Source organism: Rhinolophus sinicus, chromosome 14 (genome assembly GCF_057876585.1).
Source record: "Rhinolophus sinicus isolate RSI-liver-muscle chromosome 14, RSI-T2T, whole genome shotgun sequence".
In the NCBI taxonomy this organism is placed as follows: Eukaryota; Metazoa; Chordata; class Mammalia; order Chiroptera; family Rhinolophidae; genus Rhinolophus; species Rhinolophus sinicus.
The window spans coordinates 22,293,874-22,312,747 of record NC_142514.1 but is presented as its reverse complement, the minus strand read 5'-3'; the positions used below and the strand labels follow the sequence as shown (position 1 = coordinate 22,312,747).

Here is an 18,874-nt window from a genome sequence, read left to right as displayed (position 1 = left end):
GTGTGTGCTTCTGTTTCTATGTCTGCATGGGCCTCTGAGCTGAGGCTGTTGTGAAAGCTCAGTGAGTGAACCCAGCTGGGTCAAATCACTCATTCACTGGACATGCATTTAGTGAGCATTCACTTTGTTCCAGTCACTGGGCCCTGCAATACCCTGGAGCCCTCAACAGGTGCAGTTCCTGCTCCCAGGGACATCGCTATGCAGTGGGGGTAGATAAGCAGCACTACACAAGCCCGGGGGACTGCAGGAACACAGGGGAAGGGGACCTACTGGAAGAAGTAATATTCAAGCTGCACCCTGAGTAATAGGCTTTAGGGCGGGGGGGAAAGGTGTGCCAGGTAGAGGGAACAGCATGTGCTGAGGCTGTGTGGACCTGGGGAGAGAGAGCCCAGGAAACGTTTCCTGGATGAGGTGGCTGGATGTGGTTTTGGAGGAGGTAGGTAGGCAAGAAGACGGAGCATAGCCTCATTTGCAGGGATGGGGGTGGGGAGTGTAGTGGAATAGTTTGCTGGTCCGAACCTGTCCCTGGGGATGGAAAGATAGTGTCCAGAGGGGCCTGAGGTGCTGAAGGTGAAAGGGAAACTCCAGAGAGAATGCTGCTGGATGGTGGGTTTAGGGGGTAAGCTCCTGGACTGGCTTCTGGGCTGTGCTAGGAGAGAGGGAGAAATCCAGGGAAGCCCAGGGAGCCCAGGAAAATGGCCCCAGTAGATCCTCTGCTGTAAAGGCAATTTAATAATAGCTCCCTCACATGGTAGAGGTGAGAATTACATTACATGTTCTTTCCCAAGTTGCTCTCCAATGAGCCCTCCAAGAGCTCATTTATTCCTCTCAAGAACTATATTATTATATTTCCCATTTGTAAGCTGAAGAAGTAGGCTTAGAGAGGCCCGAGGTTACGGAGCGGAGCGTGAGAGTGAGCGGTCTGGATTGGAAACCGGTCTGAGACTAAGCATGGCTCCTTCCCTTAAGTCCCACAGTCTCCTAGCACGCGAATGCGCCTTTTAAATTGGTTACCGGCGGATCTGGTGCTGCTACTATTATTATTGTTTATTATTAATTATCACTGTGATCCTAAAACATCCTTGATTCAGCTCCAGCTCGGACCTCCCTGCCTCCGCGCATAAAACTCCGGGCCCAGGCGACCCCGCGCGGCCGCGGTGGGAACAACAAACCCGGAGTGCGAGGTCGGTGTGGTGGCGCCCCCTGGAGGTAATACTCGGCACTGCCACGAGAGCCCCCGACCGCTGAGCGTGGCGACCTCTACACCCACGGTCAGCACCTGCGCAGGCCCATGATCCCCGGACAGCGGTTCCAGTGGGCGGGGAGAAGGGAAGAAATAAAAAGAATAACGATTATCAAGCAACTCTTGTATATTGGGCAAGGTGCTGGACATTTCCTCCACACATTTTTCTCATTTAACATCCACCCATCTCATTTTCTAGAAGTGGAAACAGGTTCAGGGAGGGAAGCAACTTGCCCAGAGATGCAGAACTGGATTTGAACCCAACTCTGCCCAAGTCTGCAGCCATGACCAGGGCCCCTCCCTGGTAAGTCCAAGGGGATAAAGGCCTCGGTACCCAAAATGACAACGATGAGGATAAGAAAATAATTCAGTCACTAGTGAATTTGAGTGTCACCATCACCTGCTTGTGTGACTTTGGTCAACTAAGTTACTTAACCTCTTTGAGCCTCAGTTTTTCCATCAGTAAATGAGCTTCATTATAGGTCTTATGTTATGGGGCTGTTCTGAAGATTCATTGCAATAATGCAGATAAAATGCTTAACTTAGCTCCTGGCATGTAGTAAGTGCTTAAGAAAATAGCTAATATCAGAACAGAGATTGTTCTTGCTTTAATGATTTCCTAGTCTCTCTGTTCCTAGGATCTAGCAAATTGTCTGGCTTAATAAATGTTGAAATAAATGAATGATTAAAGGATTGGATGGGTGCATAGATGGATGGATGGATGGATGGACAGATGGACATATTGCAGTAAATCAGTCCATGGTTGCAGTTTCAGGGAGAGTAAGAGAGGAAAAAGGGAGTTCTAAAAATAGTTAATATTTCTTGGGCACTCACATTATATCAGGTATCCAACTAAATGCCTTTTGTGTTCTCAGTTCATCCTCTCAGCAAACGTGTGAGGTAAAAAGTGTTACTTGATTTTACAGAGAAGAAAACAATCTTTGTGAGGTTGAATGGCTTTCCTAAGGTCACAGTAAGTGCAGAAGCAGGTTTTAGGCTTGTGCCTGCTGCCTCCAAAGCTTGAATTTGAACCCTTGTTCCCTTGAAGCAGTGAGCTGGAGGGCCTGGTGGGGCATCTCTCACCATCCTCCTCCCGCCTCTGGGTGGTTGGCTGGAGCTCCTGGTACATAGAAACTCAGCAGAATGGCTCCTCCTGCACCAGTAATAATGGGGAATGTGCTATACTCAGCTTTAAGAGCAAGTTCACTTCCATTGGCTCATGTATCGAGCCTCACATTTGACTGCTATTCACAACAGTCCTGTGAAGAGAGTATTAATTGCCCATTTACCAGACTGGGGACTGAGATTCAAGGAGGTTGGCTTCTTAAGGGCAGGTAGGGCACGTTCTGGGGTAGGGTGGATACTGCTGCCTGAGCTCAGCCCCCTCTTCTGCCCTCTGGGGCCTCTCTACTTCCAAGCTCACCCTCTGCCAGTCATCTCCCCATTCCTTCCCATTCTCATAGCCCCTCCCTGCCCTGTTCTCCTGGTCAGGGAAACTATAGGCCTAAACCTGAGTAAAATGAGCCAAGAGGGACCTCTTGAGTTGGAACCCTGCCTGGAGTGGTGGCCAGGAGGTCACTGCTCACCCAGAATGGGATTTTGATCTGTTCACAACTTTTCTGATTCTAGTTTTTGGTGGTGATTTAGAAAGAGTGTCTCCCCGCCTTCTCTGCCAAGGGCTCATCTTCCCTGGGTGTAGTTCTTACCTTAGGGGGGTCTCAGCAAGGAATAGGGAAACACTCAAAGTGTTTGCCAGAAGAGGGTTTAATGAAGGGTCTGTTCAGAGGTGTGGGCAGGAACGGCGAAGCACCCTTGGGCTCACAATAGCGGGATGGAGTCACTAACCCCAGGTCTGAAGAGGCAAAGGGAGGGAACCTTGTTAATGAACTTGGAGAAAGCTGTAGCCATGGGTGTAGGGCAACCAACAGGAACTGCAGCTTTCGGTGGAGGTGCCACAATCATATTATAAATAGCCTGATCTCACTCTCCTCCTTCCCTCTGCTCTCCTGCCAGTGTCTCCTATGGGCAAATTCACCTGAAACCGTAAGGCAAGGAAGCCCAGGTGAAACTGTTAGCAGGAGTCAGTCCCAGGACACAAGGCAAGGCAGAGAAGCTTGGCGAATGGAAGTTAGGCCAAGAGTAGCCAGCCCAGGGCTTCTCTGCTCTTCCTGGACTCTGCTTTGTGGAGGGGCTGAGAGACGGTGGCTGTGCTTGTCTTTCAAAGCAGTGCCTGATGCCAGAACACCCTTTTTCACCCTTCCAGGCCTGGTTATTTTGTCTGAGAGGCTGTCCCCAGTCCTGGAGTCTCTCCCATCCCTGGCCTCCCTGGTTCTCAGAGACTATCACATCAATCATTCAGTGATTTGGCATTATTGTCTGCATGGGTTCATCTCCCCAGGAGACAGCTCTAGCTAGCATCCTCTACCCTGTGAGGCGGCAGGTAGGGGATTGGGCCAAATAAAGCCATTTGCTCTGACACAGCGCCTGGCCCAGACCAAAGGCCAATGTTCTCCAAGTGAACTGAGTCCTACAACCTCATTACCTCACTGCCTTGGTATACACAATGTATGTCTATTTCCCTGAGCACACTGGGGTTCCATGATGGTGAGTGACCCAGGCCTGGCACACAAAAAGCACCAAATATTGCCTGAGGCCTAGGTAGGACTATCCTTCTTTCCTTCATTCATTCAACAATTTTTTTGAGATCCCATTATGTGCTAAGCTCTGTGCTGGGCCCTGGGGACATAGCAGTAAATAAGACACACAAAGTCCCTTCCCTCATGGGGCTTCCATTCTAGTGGGGGAAGCAGAGATGGAAGGAATTGAAAAGGAACAGTATGATTGCAGATTGCAATAAGTGCTGTACAGAAAATAAACAAGGTGATGGGATAAACAGTAAATGGGTAGACATTAACGCAGGGGGAGGGGACACATCAGGGAAGGCCTTTCTGAGGATGTGACATGTAAGCTGAGACCTAAAGAAGAGTAGAAACTAGGATGTCAAGAGCTGGAAAGGGTGTTCTAGGCAGAGGGAACAGCAAGAACAAAGGCCTGGAGGTGGAGTTGCTTCTGGGACTCTGGGGGATTCAGTGTTTTAGCCTAAGAAGGGCTTTCAGGGGGAGGCTAGGAAAGGTTAAGGAATTCAGTCTTGGGGACTGCCCAGGGCCAGCTCCTGGGGTAGGGGTTTGGAGGAAAAGAGATGACCCTTTTTAATGCCACCCTTGCTGCCTGTTGCCTAGCACCAACAGCAAACAGTGCTGCTGGCACTCCTTACCCTCGCTCCCTCAGCTCCCCTCTGACTGGCAGCAGCTGTCAAATGACCAGCAGCTGAGGCTTTGCCAACCTCCTCCCTGGAATATTTCAGGGGTAAGTCAGAAAATGACCAGCAGCCTCCAAAACCCGACTTTTTCCGATGCATACCTTACAAGGGTGTATTTGGCCGCCTTGGGTGTTAATCTCCCAACCCCTTGCATTAGACAGAGAGATAAAAATATACAGCCACAGGCAGCACACAGAGATACTTAGATTAATGACCACGGATGCAGGCCCCACTCACACACAGAGGACACTCCACATCTGCTTGTGAGCACCCACTCACACTCACAGGCATCAGCCCCTAGTCACTCAGACACACAAGCACACACAGGACCATACACACACCCTACAAACACAGTCACTACGGTCGGCTACACCCACAGATACTCCACAACCAGCATGATCATTACATACATAACCACTCCCCTCAGGATTATACAATCACACATCCACATGCCCGCACACAGACATGTACCCCACAATCATCACAGAGTCACACACAATCTCACAATCTTCCCTTCCACACACCACACACACAGCCAGGTGGTGTTCATACAGCCAGCGGTGAGCACATTGCTACAACACACAGCCCACACACATTCAGCGCAGCGTCATTACCCCACCCCCAACCCACCACAGGCCTTTCTGATTAAACACACATCCAGCCCCTCAGCTACTTTGAGTGCACAGCATTCTTCGGCGATTGAGTCAAAGACCTCCGCAGACAGAGGGGCTAAGTGGAAAAAAGGCATCAGAAGCTAGAATGCCTGAGGCCCAGGTCTAGGAAGGGGCCAGGCAGCTTCTCGCTTGGGGAGAAAGACTTCAGTGTGGAAGGCTGGGACTGACACTGGTGGCCTAAGGACTTAGGGGAGGAGACATGCCTTGGGATGAACAGAAGCAGGTCTAGGTGGAGGTGACAGGTGGAGTAAGTGGAGAGACCCCAGGGAACTTCGCCGCGTAGGGACTGGAAGCGGGGTCGAATACGGACTCAACCTTATAGGCTTAAACCCCTCCCACGCAGTCCTTCCCTAACCCTGGCCACAGGCTCTCAGGCTCCTTAATGTCCCCAAACACCCGGGGTGTGACCGTTAACCCTCCTCCCTCAGCCCTTCACAACAGCTGCGGGGCCGCGCTCCCCCCCCCCCCGCGGGTGGGGACCTCAAGGTGTCCAACAGCGGCCGACATTCCTAAATGGGGGTGGCTGGGTTCCTTTTAATCCTCTACCTCAAACCCTGCCCCCTCTCCCCGGCCAGCCAGGCAGGAAAAGTGCTTCTGTGGGGCTGCAGAGCCACCCTCTTCTCTTGCCCCCAGTAACTGGGACCCTTGGAAGGGAAGGGTGGAGAGAAAGAAGGTTCGGGAAGACCTCGGGGCTGGCTAGTTTCGGAGACGCAGATAACCACCCCCCACCCCCCACCCCAGGCTGGTCCCGGGAGGGGCGGTCTCTCTCCGCCCCCGGACGGCGTGGCCGGCTCCCTCCTCCCGCCGGCAGGAGCCCGGGCCAAGTGGGCGCGCCAGCCGGGGCCGGGATCTGGTGTCGGCTGCAGCTGGCAGTGCGGCGGGCGCGGAGCTGGCGGCCGGCGGGGCCTCCTATTAATAACGCGGCCACCCAGCACGGGGTCGGACAGCCATGGCCAGCCCGGAGCCCCGGCAAGGCGGGAACGGCACCGCCCAGGCCGCGAGGTAGGACAGTCCAGGGCTTGCGTGGCCGCCCCTATGGGGAGGGGGTGCTGGACGGATTCCCTTCCCCCACGCACCAGAACCTTTGGTGGCTGAAGTGGTCTAGCAGGGGTGCGGCAAGGGGCGGAGCCACCCGGTGAAGGGAGATGGGGGAGTCCTGGCTCAGGGACCTGGCACCTCCGTTTGTCTGTGGCTTTTTATAATACCTCCTCCCCTCTCGCGGCCGTGTGAGAATTAACCCTTTCAGACTGGTGGCCATCAACCATCAACTGCCATTTGGCCTATAGTGGCCAAAGACGCTACTCGTTTCTTTCAATCCTCACCCCAGATGCAACTGGAGATGGAGGCCTCTAGTTGCTGAATTCGCTGTGTGGAAGATACTTGGTGCAAGGCTGGGCATCTGCCAGCTTGGAGTTAAGAGTCTGTTCAGACAGCTTGTTCTCTGCTGCCTGGGGCCTGGGTGGGGTGGTGGTGGCAGGGTCTACTAGCCCAGACCAGCAGGAGGGCCTTGGTTGGTCAGTGGCCCTGGAGGGGAAGCCCTCCACATCCATTCACACTCAGCTTACCACTAATTAAGGGGAAAGGACCTGTGCTGAGGAATCTGGCAAGTAGGGAGTATTTCTGCTGGAGGTCAGACTAGTCCTGGATGTTCCCAGTGTACCAAGAGGTGGAAGTGCCAATACACACACCTGACACCCCTTCACTGTTACACAGGACACAAAGCTGAGCATAGTCTTATCCATACACTCACCTGTACTGCCACGCACACATAGAGGTACACAGAATGAGACACACACCAAGCCATGCCTGCACAGTGCCACAGACTCTCCCAGCTACAGCCCTGATGGATAGAGTTGGGAGCTGCTGGAGTCTTCTAGGGACAGTGACAGAGTGGCAGAGGCAGGCTGCTTTGTACCCAAGGAAACCTGAGGTCAAGGGCCCCAGCTGAGTTGGCTTCCTTGTCCCTGGGCCTGCCTCCATTTCCCCCAGCTCCTTAGAGAGAGGGAGCTGTGTGAGGGCAAGCATCTAGCAGAGGCTGGGCACTGTGGGACTGAGGCAACAGGGTAACAGCACCACTGACAAGTCGGGGCGCCTGGGTTCTACTTCCAGTTTGCCACTCAACCTTGGGCAAGTTTCCTCCTTGGTTCTCAGTGGGTTTCTGCCTGTCTTCCTTCTATAGAGCCCCCACCCTGGGGTACAGAGAGAATGAGAACTATACTTGTCTTAGGAAATTGACGTCAGGGCAGACAGACGCATGGCACTTCTATAGTACAAAGCACTAAGTGCAAAGATGAGCTGCATACAAAGTGCCTTGAGAACGCAAGAATGGGGGTTATCTGGGAAATACTTCACAGAGGAGATGGCCTTTAGCAGGGCTTGAAGGATGAGTACAAATTTGTTAGGTAAGTGGATATATGAGTAAATACATTCTGAATGCTATGGGCCAAGTTCTAGTATACCTGCCCTCGTTGCTTTACCTCTTTTAGACCTCCTGTCTATTCTAAGAGGAAAGGGGTCAAAAGGAGCTCTGGGTCTGGAGTGGAACCTCAAGTGAGTTCTTTATTCCGTGCTTTGGTTTCCTTATCTATAAAACAGGGATAAGAGAAGAGCATCATATAAATGAATATTCGTGTAAAATACTTAGAATACTGCCTTGAACAGTTATGTCATTCCAGGGTGGAGGACCCAGCAGGAGCATGATGGGAGGGATGTCTGCTGGGAAAGCAGGGACTCTGTTGAGGTCCAGGGTGGGTCTGGCTGGCTGAGCAGGCACATCCTTCCTGGCACTAGGAGCTCTACCTGTCCAGGACTGTTCTCTAGTCAGGTGGTGTACGGTGAGCTGTATTTTCTCAGCTGGATCCTTTAGGCATTGTGAGCTAGGAGTTGATTGGGAACCTGGAGTTAAGATACAGTCTGTTCTGGATTGTCAAGCACTGGGTGGGCTGCAGGGGAGTAATGTGAGATGAGGCTGAAAGGGTATGTTAGGGCCTTGAATGTCTGCTAAGCAGTGGCTATCTGTGGGTGAAGTGAGCGACATGGTTTGCTTTATGTTATAGCAAGCTGTGGCATTGTCGAACATAGACTGGGACGGGGAGAAGGAAGAAGGTCCATTGAAGGCTGGTACAAAAGTGCAGGTGAGAGCTGATGGTTTGGACAAGGGCCTTGGCAGTGGATGAAGAAGGGGTGGGGACTGGAGACTTTCAGAGATAGGAGGGTCAGTTCTCATTGACTTGGCTTTGTAGGGGAGGGAAAGAGCTGTTTAAAGATTTCTTGCCTCATCAACCTGGTGTAGGATGTGTTTCTCTGAGCTGGAGAATACAGGTGCAGCAAGCCATGGAGAAGAATAATTAGGGGACAGTTGAGTTTGAGTATGAAGTAACATCTGGTGAAGATATCTAAGGAACTCTTCCTCTCTGATAAAGTGATGTGAATGGACTAGGTGACTGTTGAGATTGTCTTCAAACTTCACGTTTTAGTGCGGTTGCTGGGTTGAATAAGGCCGGTGATGTCTGGAGTTTGGTAAAGCCATACTTTTGTAGTTTCCAGAGGGCCAACATGAGAAAACAGAAAGAGAAGCCAGGGATTCCCAAGGGTGTTAGAAAAGAAGACAGAGTACACGATGATTTTGTGTAAAATTAATCTTTATTGAGAACTTGGAGTTAAGATATAGAGTTTAAAACATAGACGCAAGTAAGCCTTTTCAAGACAGATCAAATTCTTTGATACGTGGGGCTTTTCATTTATACTTTTTTTTTTTTTTTTTAGAGATTTTATTGGGGAAGGGGAATAGGATTTTATTGGGGAACAGTGTGTACTTCCAGGGCTTTTTCCAAGTCAAGTTGTTGTCCTTTCAGTCTTAGTTGTGGAGGGCGCAGTTCAGCTCCAGGTCCAGTTGCCATTGTTAGTTGCAGAGGGTGCAGCCCACCATCCCTTGGAGGAGTCAAACTGGCAACCTTGTGGTTGAGAGGACAAGCTCCAACCAACTGAGCCATCCGGCAGCTCAGCTGCAGCTCAGCTCAAGGTGCCTTGTTCAATCTTAGTTGCAGGGGGCGCTGCCCACCACCCCTTGCAGGAGTCGAGGAATCAAACTGGCAACCTTGTGGTTGAGAGTCCACTGGCCCATATGGGAATCGAACGGGCAGCCTTTGGAGGTAGGAGCACGGAGCTCCAACTGCCTGAGCCACCGGGCCGGCCCCATTTATACTTTTATCTTAAAAAAGTTTCTTGAAATCTACTCAAATTTAGTCTGTTTTATAGCTGGTGCACATTGAATATGAGTTTCCTTGAGTGAATTATTTAATCTCTGTTTTTTGATCTGTAAAATGGGGATAATAAATGTAACTACCTCATAGAATTGTTAAGAGTTTATATACGTAAAGCATTTAGAACAGGGCCTGGCACATATAAGACCTTTGTAAATATAATAATAATTATTATTTCCATGGTATATTTTCAAAGAATTACTTAGAGATCCAAGGTAGGTAAGATGTGGTTGAAACCGGAAAGACCAAAGCCACTTGTGGGCCAAAGAAACACTGGGGTATTCCTTAACAGGAACTGATTAGGCTAGCAGGCAATGGGCAGCTGGGCAAAGGGGCTCCTTAGTTAGAATCACAGAATCTTAATTCAAGAGCCTGTACAGGTTAGAAGGATGGACCAATTCTAACAAGCTGAATGAAGTTTTACAGGAACAAGAGATGTGGTTTAAAAGCACTTGGGGTGAAAAAATCTTAAGGCTTTTCATCAAACTCAGCATTTGTCAAGAATATGATGGGGCTGCCCTATATGCTAAGGGAATCTTAGCTGCATCAATAGGAGTATAATGTCCAGAGTGACTGCTCAGAGCACACCTGGGTATCGCTTCCAGTACCCATCCCCAAGGGACTGTGTCTGCCCTCTCACTTTAAGTCATTTCTCTTTCAGGAAAACAAGAGCAGAGGCCAGTTCTCCTCTTCAAGAGGAGGAGCACTCTGAATCCCTGGATGAGGCGAGGACCTTGAATCCAGAAGGTCCTCTGTCTTTGGAGGGAAACTGGAATTTAGAGGACATTCTCTTCCTGGGGGACACAGGTGGTTTTGATGACACAGTTTATATGGAAGAGACTGAGAAGCCTGAGGAGATGCTATACATTGAGGAGACGGGGCAGCCAGATAAGGTCCTGTATGTGGAGGAGACTGTGAAGCCAGAGGAGACGCTGTATGTAGAGGAGACTATGAAACCAGAGGAGACACTGTATGCGGAGGAGACTGTGAAGCCAGAGGAGACCACAAGCCCAGAACAGATGGTTTATGGGGAAGAGATGGTCACGAGCGAGGAGAAACCTAACCCTGAGGAGAGCCTCAGAGCGGCTCCTAGTCCCAGCACAGAAGAGAGCCTGAGCATAGAGGACCTGGAATTGCTTGAGGGGCGTTTCCAGCAATGTGTCCAAGCTGTGGCCCAGCTAGAAGAGGAGAGGGATCAGCTCGTCCATGAGCTTGTGTTGCTCCGGGAGCCAGCCCTACAGGAGGTGCAACAAGTCCATCAGGACATCCTGGCTGCCTACAAACTGCATGCCCAAGCAGAGCTGGAGAGGGATGGATTAAGGGAGGAGATCCGGCTGGTCAAGCAGAAGCTGTTCAAGGTGACGAAGGAATGTGTGGCCTACCAATATCAGCTGGAGTGCCGCCAGCAGGATGTGGCCCAATTTGCCGATTTCAGGGAAGTGCTGACTGCACGGGCAGCCCAGCTCTCCGAGGAAGTGGCTCAGCTCCGGGATGCCTATCAGAAGCAGAAGGAGCAGTTACGGCAACAACTAGAAGCACCTCCAAGCCCAAGGGATGGACACTTTCTGCAGGAGAGCCGGCGGCTGTCTGCCCAGTTTGAGAACCTCATGGCAGAGAGCCGCCAGGGCCTGGAGGAGGAGTATGAGCCCCAGCTGCTGCGGCTCCTAGAGAGGAAAGAAACCGCCGCTAAAGCTCTACAGAAAACCCAGGCCGAGATCCAGGAGATGAAGGAGGCTCTGAGACCCCTGCAAGCAGAGGCCCGGCAGCTCCACCTGCAAAACAGGAACCTGGAGGACCAGATCACACTTGTAAAGCAAAAGCGAGATGAGGAAGTGCAGCAGTACAGGGTAGGCTCATGGGCATGAAAGGAAGTGCGGTCTTGTAGCCTGGGGAAGGCAAAGGTGACCGGAGTCAAATGTCTTTTGGGCTGAAGGATAGATACTTTCGTGCTTAGGAAGAGCAACTTATTTTGGGAAGCCATTCACTCACTTCTTTACTCTCTTCTTCATTTCATTCATTCAGGTCTGTGTTAGGGCCTGAAAATTATCTGCACTCTTAGTTTACACTTTCACACCAATTATCTCATTTGATCCTCTCAATCTTCCAAGTCAAGTAGTAGTTTTTTTTTTTTTACAGAGGAGGAAACTGAAGTTCAGTGAGCCAGAGTAATTTGAACCCTGGTCTGACCAATCCTCAATGGCAGTGCTCTTTTCATGGCACAATTTTTGAATTTTAAGTGACTCACACGTGGGCTTATAGAGAGCAGCAGGGAATGAGACTCCGTAGAATTCATTCAGTCTCTCCCCTCCCCCCACACTCATCCTCAAGTCCCACCTATCTGATCTCTGCCTTAAAGTTTTCCAGACTTAAAACTGGGAGGCAATCTATACATTTCTATTCCTCATTTTCCTTTTTTGTGCATTTGTCACCATTTCACTTGTATTCAGGTCATTTCTGATTGTGAGCCAGTTTTAATCCCTTTATAGAACAGTGGGATATAAATATTAAGTGAATAAACAATGTGTGTCTCTCCCACAGGTTGTGAGCTTTGAGAAGGTAGGGAGTGTTTTATTTCTCTCTGCCACTCAGGCTGAGTACACATCAGTTAAATGCTGACTCAATTGCTGCTGGGCACTATGAGACTACAGTGTGGTCCTTACAGAGCAGTATTTTTGTCTTTTGAATCACATGTTCCTTTGAATTACTTAAAAATCTCATGCTTTCAGAGATTCCAATACATCCTGAAGGCAACATGTCCTCTGTTGAAAATGGCTTCATTCAAGATTTTGTCAAGCTTTCTGTAGTTAGTATTATGAAAACAGTAGGGTTTTTGGTCATAATATTGAATGTTTTCAAACTACATACGTGTACTGTCCTCACCCCCACTTACCCAAACATTACATAAAGCCCTTTACAGTCTGGTCCCCATGTATCTCTCCAGCCTCATTGCTGTACTTCTCACATTCCTTATGATCCTGCCACAAGGTAAGTTGAACTGTAAAGCTAGGTTGAGGTAGATCACATTGGACTTTGAAATCCAAATGAGGGAGTTTGGACTTTACTCAGTTTGGACTTTAGTCAGTTGCATCATTAAAGGCATTTAAACATAGTAGTAATATGATTCTCCCAGTACTTTTTAGAAAAAGTACTGGTTGCAATGTGTAAATTGTAGGTAAGAGGCAAAAATTGTAGTGGGAATAAAAGGGAACAAATGCAGGATACATTTGACCATCGAATGAATGGGGCAGAGAGGTGAGAAGTCAAAGAGGATCCTGAGATTTCAGGCAAGGTTAATTAGGATGGTGGTGCCATCAACAGGGAATTCTCTGGATTGGTTTTCTGACTACTACTAGAGTTGTAGAATTTTCTCCCCAGTGATTTTCATCACTGTACTGGATTTGTTTCAGACTTGATTTTACAGCTTTCCACCTTCTATGAGAAACCCTCTTGATGAGTGTCTCCTATTGCTATACCATAATTAAAGTAGGAATCAAGGTCTGAAGGAGCTAATACTTCTTTCTGAAAATGGCTTCCTAAACTGTTTGCCAAAGGTCATTTATGGCACCTAATTACTTTCCAAGGGTACACTTCACTCTTATAATGTAAACTTTGCCTTTCATCAGCATCATCTATTCATTCAACAAATATTTCTAAGTGCCTCTTTACGATGTGCCAGGCAGTGAGCTATGTGCTGGCAAGAGATGAGAAATAGGGAGGGGGAGGAGTTCCTGCCCTCAAACACTTTACAGTCTAGGAAGGATACCAGATAAAATGAATATATTTCATGAAGTCTAAGACACTTGATTTTAAGATGCATCCTGATCTGAGATGTTAAAATGTGAAAGCCTTAAAATCAAAAGCCTGGGAAACAAGGGGAAAATTTCGTTAAGAGGATTAACAATAGCTAGCATGCACTTACAAGTTCTTTACATGTAATAATTCATATAATCCTTACCTCTCTGAGATAGGTATGAACTATTGCCATCATTTGAAAAATGAGAACAGGTGAGAGTTGTCATTTGTCCGGGATTATACAGCTAGGAAGTGATGGAAGGATATAACCCTACACAATCTAGCTCAAGTCCACACTCAACTAGTACAAGGTGTCTAAGCTGAGCCTTGAATGAATTTGTTGGATAGACAGGGAAAGGCGTTCCAAGCAGTGGAAACAGCTTATACGAAATCATGAAAACACGAAAAAGACATGTTATGGGAAGCGTGGGTGGCGGGATCATAAGGAATGTGAGAAGTACAGAGATGAGGCTGGAGAGATAGACGGGGACCAGACTGTAAAGGGCTTTATGTAATGTTTGGGTAAGTGGTTTTCTAAAACAGGTTTTTCTCCAAAGCCATAGACCCCTTTTCCCAACAGAATTTTATGTGGAATGCCAATTATATAACAGGTAAAACTGGAGTTCCTTTCTAATTAAGAGTGGCAGTGGCACTCCCTTTTGGCTGCCTCCTGGAACTTCATGGGAAACAGTTTGGAGACCACTAAAGAGCCTATATATATACAAGCAAAAAAGCAGTTAATATGAGCTTTAAGCCAGCGGCAACTCCTGGCTCTACCACTTCCTAACTGGGACTGAACAAATTGCTTAACCCCTGTGGCTCTGCTCCCTCATATGTAATATACATCATAGGCCATTGCAAGGAATGAACTCACTGTTTCCCTGAAAATAAGACCTAGCCGGACAATCAGTTATAATGCGTCTTTTGGAGCAAAAATTAATCTAAGACCTGGTCTTATTTTACTGTAAGACTGGGTATAATAATACCAGGTCTTATATTAATTTTTGCTCCAAAAGACGCATTAGAGCTGATGGTCCAGCTAGGCCTTATTTTTGGGGAAACGGTATTAATAGTTAATATTTGTAAAGCATTTGCAACAGTGCCTGGTACACAGGTATTACTCTTGAAAGTGGCAGTGTGGAGGGTGTATTGAAAAAGCCTGCAAGATCACTTAGACCTTAGGAGGTAAAATGGGTAAGATGTAGTGACTGGTTGCAGTCGGTGGGGTGAGGAATTTACTGAGAATGATGATTTTAACTGGGAATTGGTAGATTACTAATGCTGAAATATGGAATATGCCTACTATCTGCATGTTTCATATCAGCAAGCATTATGTGTAAGGTGCTAGATGCCAGGAACCTACAATCTGGTTGGGAGTTAGATACGAATTAAAAAGATAAATAGTAATATAACAGCAGATGCTGTGTAGGTGACAGAAGTAGAAGCAAAGGCACAGACATCTGACTTGGTCATCTGGCTAGAGTAGCACTGACCAACAGAAGTATCATGCAAGCCACAGATGTCATTTAAAATTTCTAGTAGCCACAATAGAAAAAAAACAGGTGAAATATTTAACCCAGCATATGAAAATATTATTTCAACATGTAATCAATACCAAATTTGAAGTATTTTATTGTTTGCGCCCAGTCTTAGAAATCTGCTGTGTATTTTAGTTGTCACATCTCAATTTGGACTAACCGTATTTCAAGTACTCAATAGCCACTGTGGCTTCTGACTTCATACCAGACTGTGCAGAGTAGAAGAAAATGTTCACGTGGAGGTTCTAGTTAGAAGTAGGGGTCAAACTAGAGGGGGTCTGAATGTCAGACCTCTGAAAGACTGAGATGACAAAGCAGCTTTTAGAAAGTTAATCTAGTGGTGCTGCATAGGATTAAGATTGGAGATTGTCCTGAATGCCACACTGTAGCAGTACCTCCTTCATTCTGACAGTTCCCGTCACAGAAGCGATGGTGCACACTGCCTTCCCAAGCGTGTACTTTTGAGCCTCAGTAAAATAACAGGGTTTGGGAAATTGCGGCAGAGGTATGCAGATGCTTCCCTTCAGATGACACGCTCTTAGATGGCAGGGCCGCATCTGTGTGGTGCCAAAGCATAGCTAGGCACTAAAAAAAGGCCTTTTGACCATGTTTATGTAAGTTGAGATTCAGCCAGAGTATCAAACATTGCAGACTGATGTGCTACATGTATATCAAGGATGATGACTCAGAGAACAAATTGTTTAGATCTGTTTAATAATAGCATATACCCAAACTGGATTCCTATCTTAACCATTCTTCAAAATTTGAGGTGAAGTCATTGCCCCTTTAAAATATGCCTCCCAACTCCCTTCTGCTTCCCAAGGATCATGCCAGCTAGCAACTAAACCAGACTGCTTTGCTGACATCTTCCTTACCTCATACCTCAGGCATTAATTGTAGGCAGACAATTTACAGAATGCATCCTGCCTGGTTTTGGCACAACGGGGAAATGGACAGTTAGCTGAAAGCTCCTGAGGGCCTCAAAGGCACAGCATCTTCTTTCAACTTAACATTTTGAACACTTTGTTTTCTTCTTTCTACATGCACTGTAAGCACTTTGTGAACAAACTCAGTCTTACTGGTAACAAACTTGCACACAGAGCAAAAGGTCTATAAAACACGTCTTAAAATTGTGAAACCAAAAAACTCCCTCTGACTACCTGTCCCCTCCTTGCAATATTCTATTAAGAAGTAAGCTGTGGTTAACAGACCAGACTCCTTTCAGGTCACTGTCTTCAAAAGAAATGTCACTTTGTCAAAAACACAACCTGTTGAATGTTTCTCAACCTCTATACTGCTATGAAGATTAAACAATATACAAGAAAGTGCTTTGTAAACTCTAATGGACAATGTCATATTTTTACTTGACTCATTAGAAATGCTCTTGGCCCTCATGCAGGAACAGCTGGAGGAAATGGAAGAACGACAGAGGCAGTTAAGAAGTGGGGTGCAACTCCAGCAGCTGAAGAACAAAGAGATGGAGCAGCTAAGGATCAGCCTTGCTGAAGAGCTCTCAACTTATAAGTCAGTTTTTGCTGCTACCCAAATCTCAACTAATAGTGGCTGAGGGGATGGTGGGGAGGGCAAATGTTGCTCGGGGGAATTTCACTTAGAACAGTGAAAAAAAAATGATTTGGGAAACAATTTTCAAATTGTGCTCATTCATGAACAGATGGAAAATGGCTCTCTTTTTTTAAAGGGCTATGCAACCCAAAAACCCGGAACAAGCTAATGCTCCCACTTCTCAGGCAGGTGGAATCGAGACACAGTCCCAAGGTGATCCTTGTGGGTGCAAGAGTGGTGTTTGCATTGCTGCTGCTTTCTTAACAATACTAATTCCTTAAAAGAATTTAAGTGTGTGTCTAGTGACAAGTCGTTTAGGGATAACACATACCTCCAAATTGCCTGGTTCAAATATTCAGGGTTCATTTGGAATGTTTCAGTTTCTGGTAGAAATCAAAACATGCCCTAATCACACCCAGGAATTCTGTAACAGAATAAAGCATCTAGGCTCTGTGCATTCTTACACTCCTCCCCCTACTTTACCCCATCTGCTAGTCAGTGTCCTTAGAATAGCAGAGATGGCAGTTATGCTACCTAATTGAGACTATGACCTAAAGAGGCAAAGAAGGCTAAATTAATCTGTAACAGTAATAATAATTTTAAAAAGCTGGAGGGTGTTATTTATAGGCTGAGGGACAGGATTACTGCTTAATATGTGAAACAAGCAACACACCTATCCATTAATTTCTTTATATACCAGTATGTTCTTGTATTCTTCAAGTTCTAGATTCTTTTGGATAAACTAAAACTAGAGTTCTCTGTCAAGTTGTATACTAGCCAGATACCCATAAATTTTATTCTGAATTTCCTAACCTTACTTGTTGGACACAAATTCACAAATAACCAATATAACTGACGCTTTTTCTAACTCACTAGAACTGTACTGTGTTTTATCCAGGCATAACTGATTACGCTGATTGGGAGATTACTAGAACCTTGTAATTGAGGAAAATGATCTGCTAAACACCTCTGCATGGATCAGATTAAAAGTACAATAGGTAAAGGCAATGATTAAAAGAAACCAAACGACAGAATTTCAGGCACTGTAATACCTGTGTAAACTTAACCTGGATGGAGAAAATTTTAGCTAGCCCCTCCCATCACCATCACACCGCTTACAACTGATTTGCAAATAGGAGGCACCCAAATACTTGCTAGGGGAATGTCATCCCTGATCATGTGGAATTCAGTCTAGCAATCCCTCCCTGACACAGCCTGCAATGTACTTCGGAAGTTCACTGTTATAAACATTATGCTGTATTATTTCAAGTTGAAGAAAGTATAAACTTATTCTTTTTTCTCTCAACCTTACAGGGGCTGTTTAGAAACATATGGCCGAATCTGTAACCCAGAAACCACCAAAAAAACTTCTTAGCCAAGGATCATCAAGTACCCTTTGGACATACTTTTTTCCCAGAGAAGGGAGTGCCAGGGACTTGGCAAGCAATTCACCCTGGGAAAGTTACAAATACTGGCTGACCTGTTTAAAAAGATTCTAGGCCTGGCTGGAGGCAGAATACCATCAGTCAGCTCTTAGTGGGGTTGTATTTCATAGGCTGCTGGTCCTGATTTCAATGCACGAAGGAACAGAAAATGAGACTCCTGTCCTCCAGAGGCAACCCTCACAGGCAGAGTAAAGGATGAATGTATGGACACACCTTGAAGTGATGTGAAGAATGTATCTTGCCTTGTGTTGACCTAAACCAAAAACATTTTTTTTGGAGTACAGGTGGGGTCAAAAAGGCAGCCAATTTTTCATTTATATGGGTGTACAATTTGAATTATTTTGTGCAATGAGTATTGGACTTTAAGTGAATCCTCTTACAAAGTTTACTTTTCTTTAAATCTGCTTTTATTAGGTTGGTGCAAAAGTAATTGTGGTTTTTGCAATTTTAACCTTTTAAACTGCAATTACTTTTGCACCAAATTATCAAGATAATTTTCACTGTACTCTAAAAGGAACCCATCCATATTTCAACCTAAAGGTTAAGGATATTGCTTTCCCTAAAGATCATACTGTATGAAAATGAGTTTGGGTCAACGTGATCCACTCAGTTAAACTGAGTGATTGGCAAAGAACCAGGCATTTTATCTGGTTATGGCACTTGGTGATGATACAGGCTTTCAAGAGCCTATTATTTCTAACCTCTAAGTATAGGCCCCAGCGAAAAACATTCTGGAGAGATTCAACCTCTTTGAGAAAAGGTTCAAATACCTTTTCCAAATTTAAATTTTGCCTTAAAATCTCTCTGCCACACTGCCTTTGACATTCTTGCAAGTCCATGTAGTTCTCTAGGGACAGACTTAAAAAAGATGTTATTTTATCAAAGACTAATCTGCGCACCTCTGATTCCGTGTGTTACGTCTTTTATTTTCCCTGGGAAGGAGTAAAGCTCTTTTCTATAGCTCTGGGTGTATTATATTTCATTCTGCTCTTGATAGTCAGAGACTACAGAAAATAACTGTCATCCGAAGAATTCTTC

The 18,874-nt window shown here is 46.6% G+C and overlaps 1 protein-coding gene across 3 annotated transcripts; it reads left to right on the top strand.

Annotated features, from left to right (window-relative positions):
• The first annotated feature begins 6,045 nt into the window (after positions 1–6,045).
• SYNC (syncoilin, intermediate filament protein) lies at positions 6,046–18,741 on the top strand. 3 transcript variants are annotated; one of them, XM_088790920.1, is made up of 5 exons: positions 6,047–6,238; positions 10,160–11,345; positions 16,228–16,352; positions 16,528–16,604; positions 17,706–18,741. In XM_088790920.1, the coding sequence occupies exons 1-5, from the start codon at positions 6,186–6,188 to the stop codon at positions 17,714–17,716; spliced, it is 1,452 nt and encodes a 483-aa protein (XP_088647046.1). In that variant the 5' UTR covers positions 6,047–6,185; the 3' UTR covers positions 17,717–18,741. The 3 variants fall into 3 exon arrangements, with proteins under 3 accessions (XP_088647045.1, XP_088647046.1, XP_088647047.1); XM_088790919.1 differs by lacking the exon at positions 17,706–18,741 and having other exon boundaries at positions 6,046–6,238; positions 16,528–16,819; XM_088790921.1 differs by lacking the exon at positions 16,528–16,604.
• Positions 18,742–18,874: the final 133 nt, after the last annotated feature.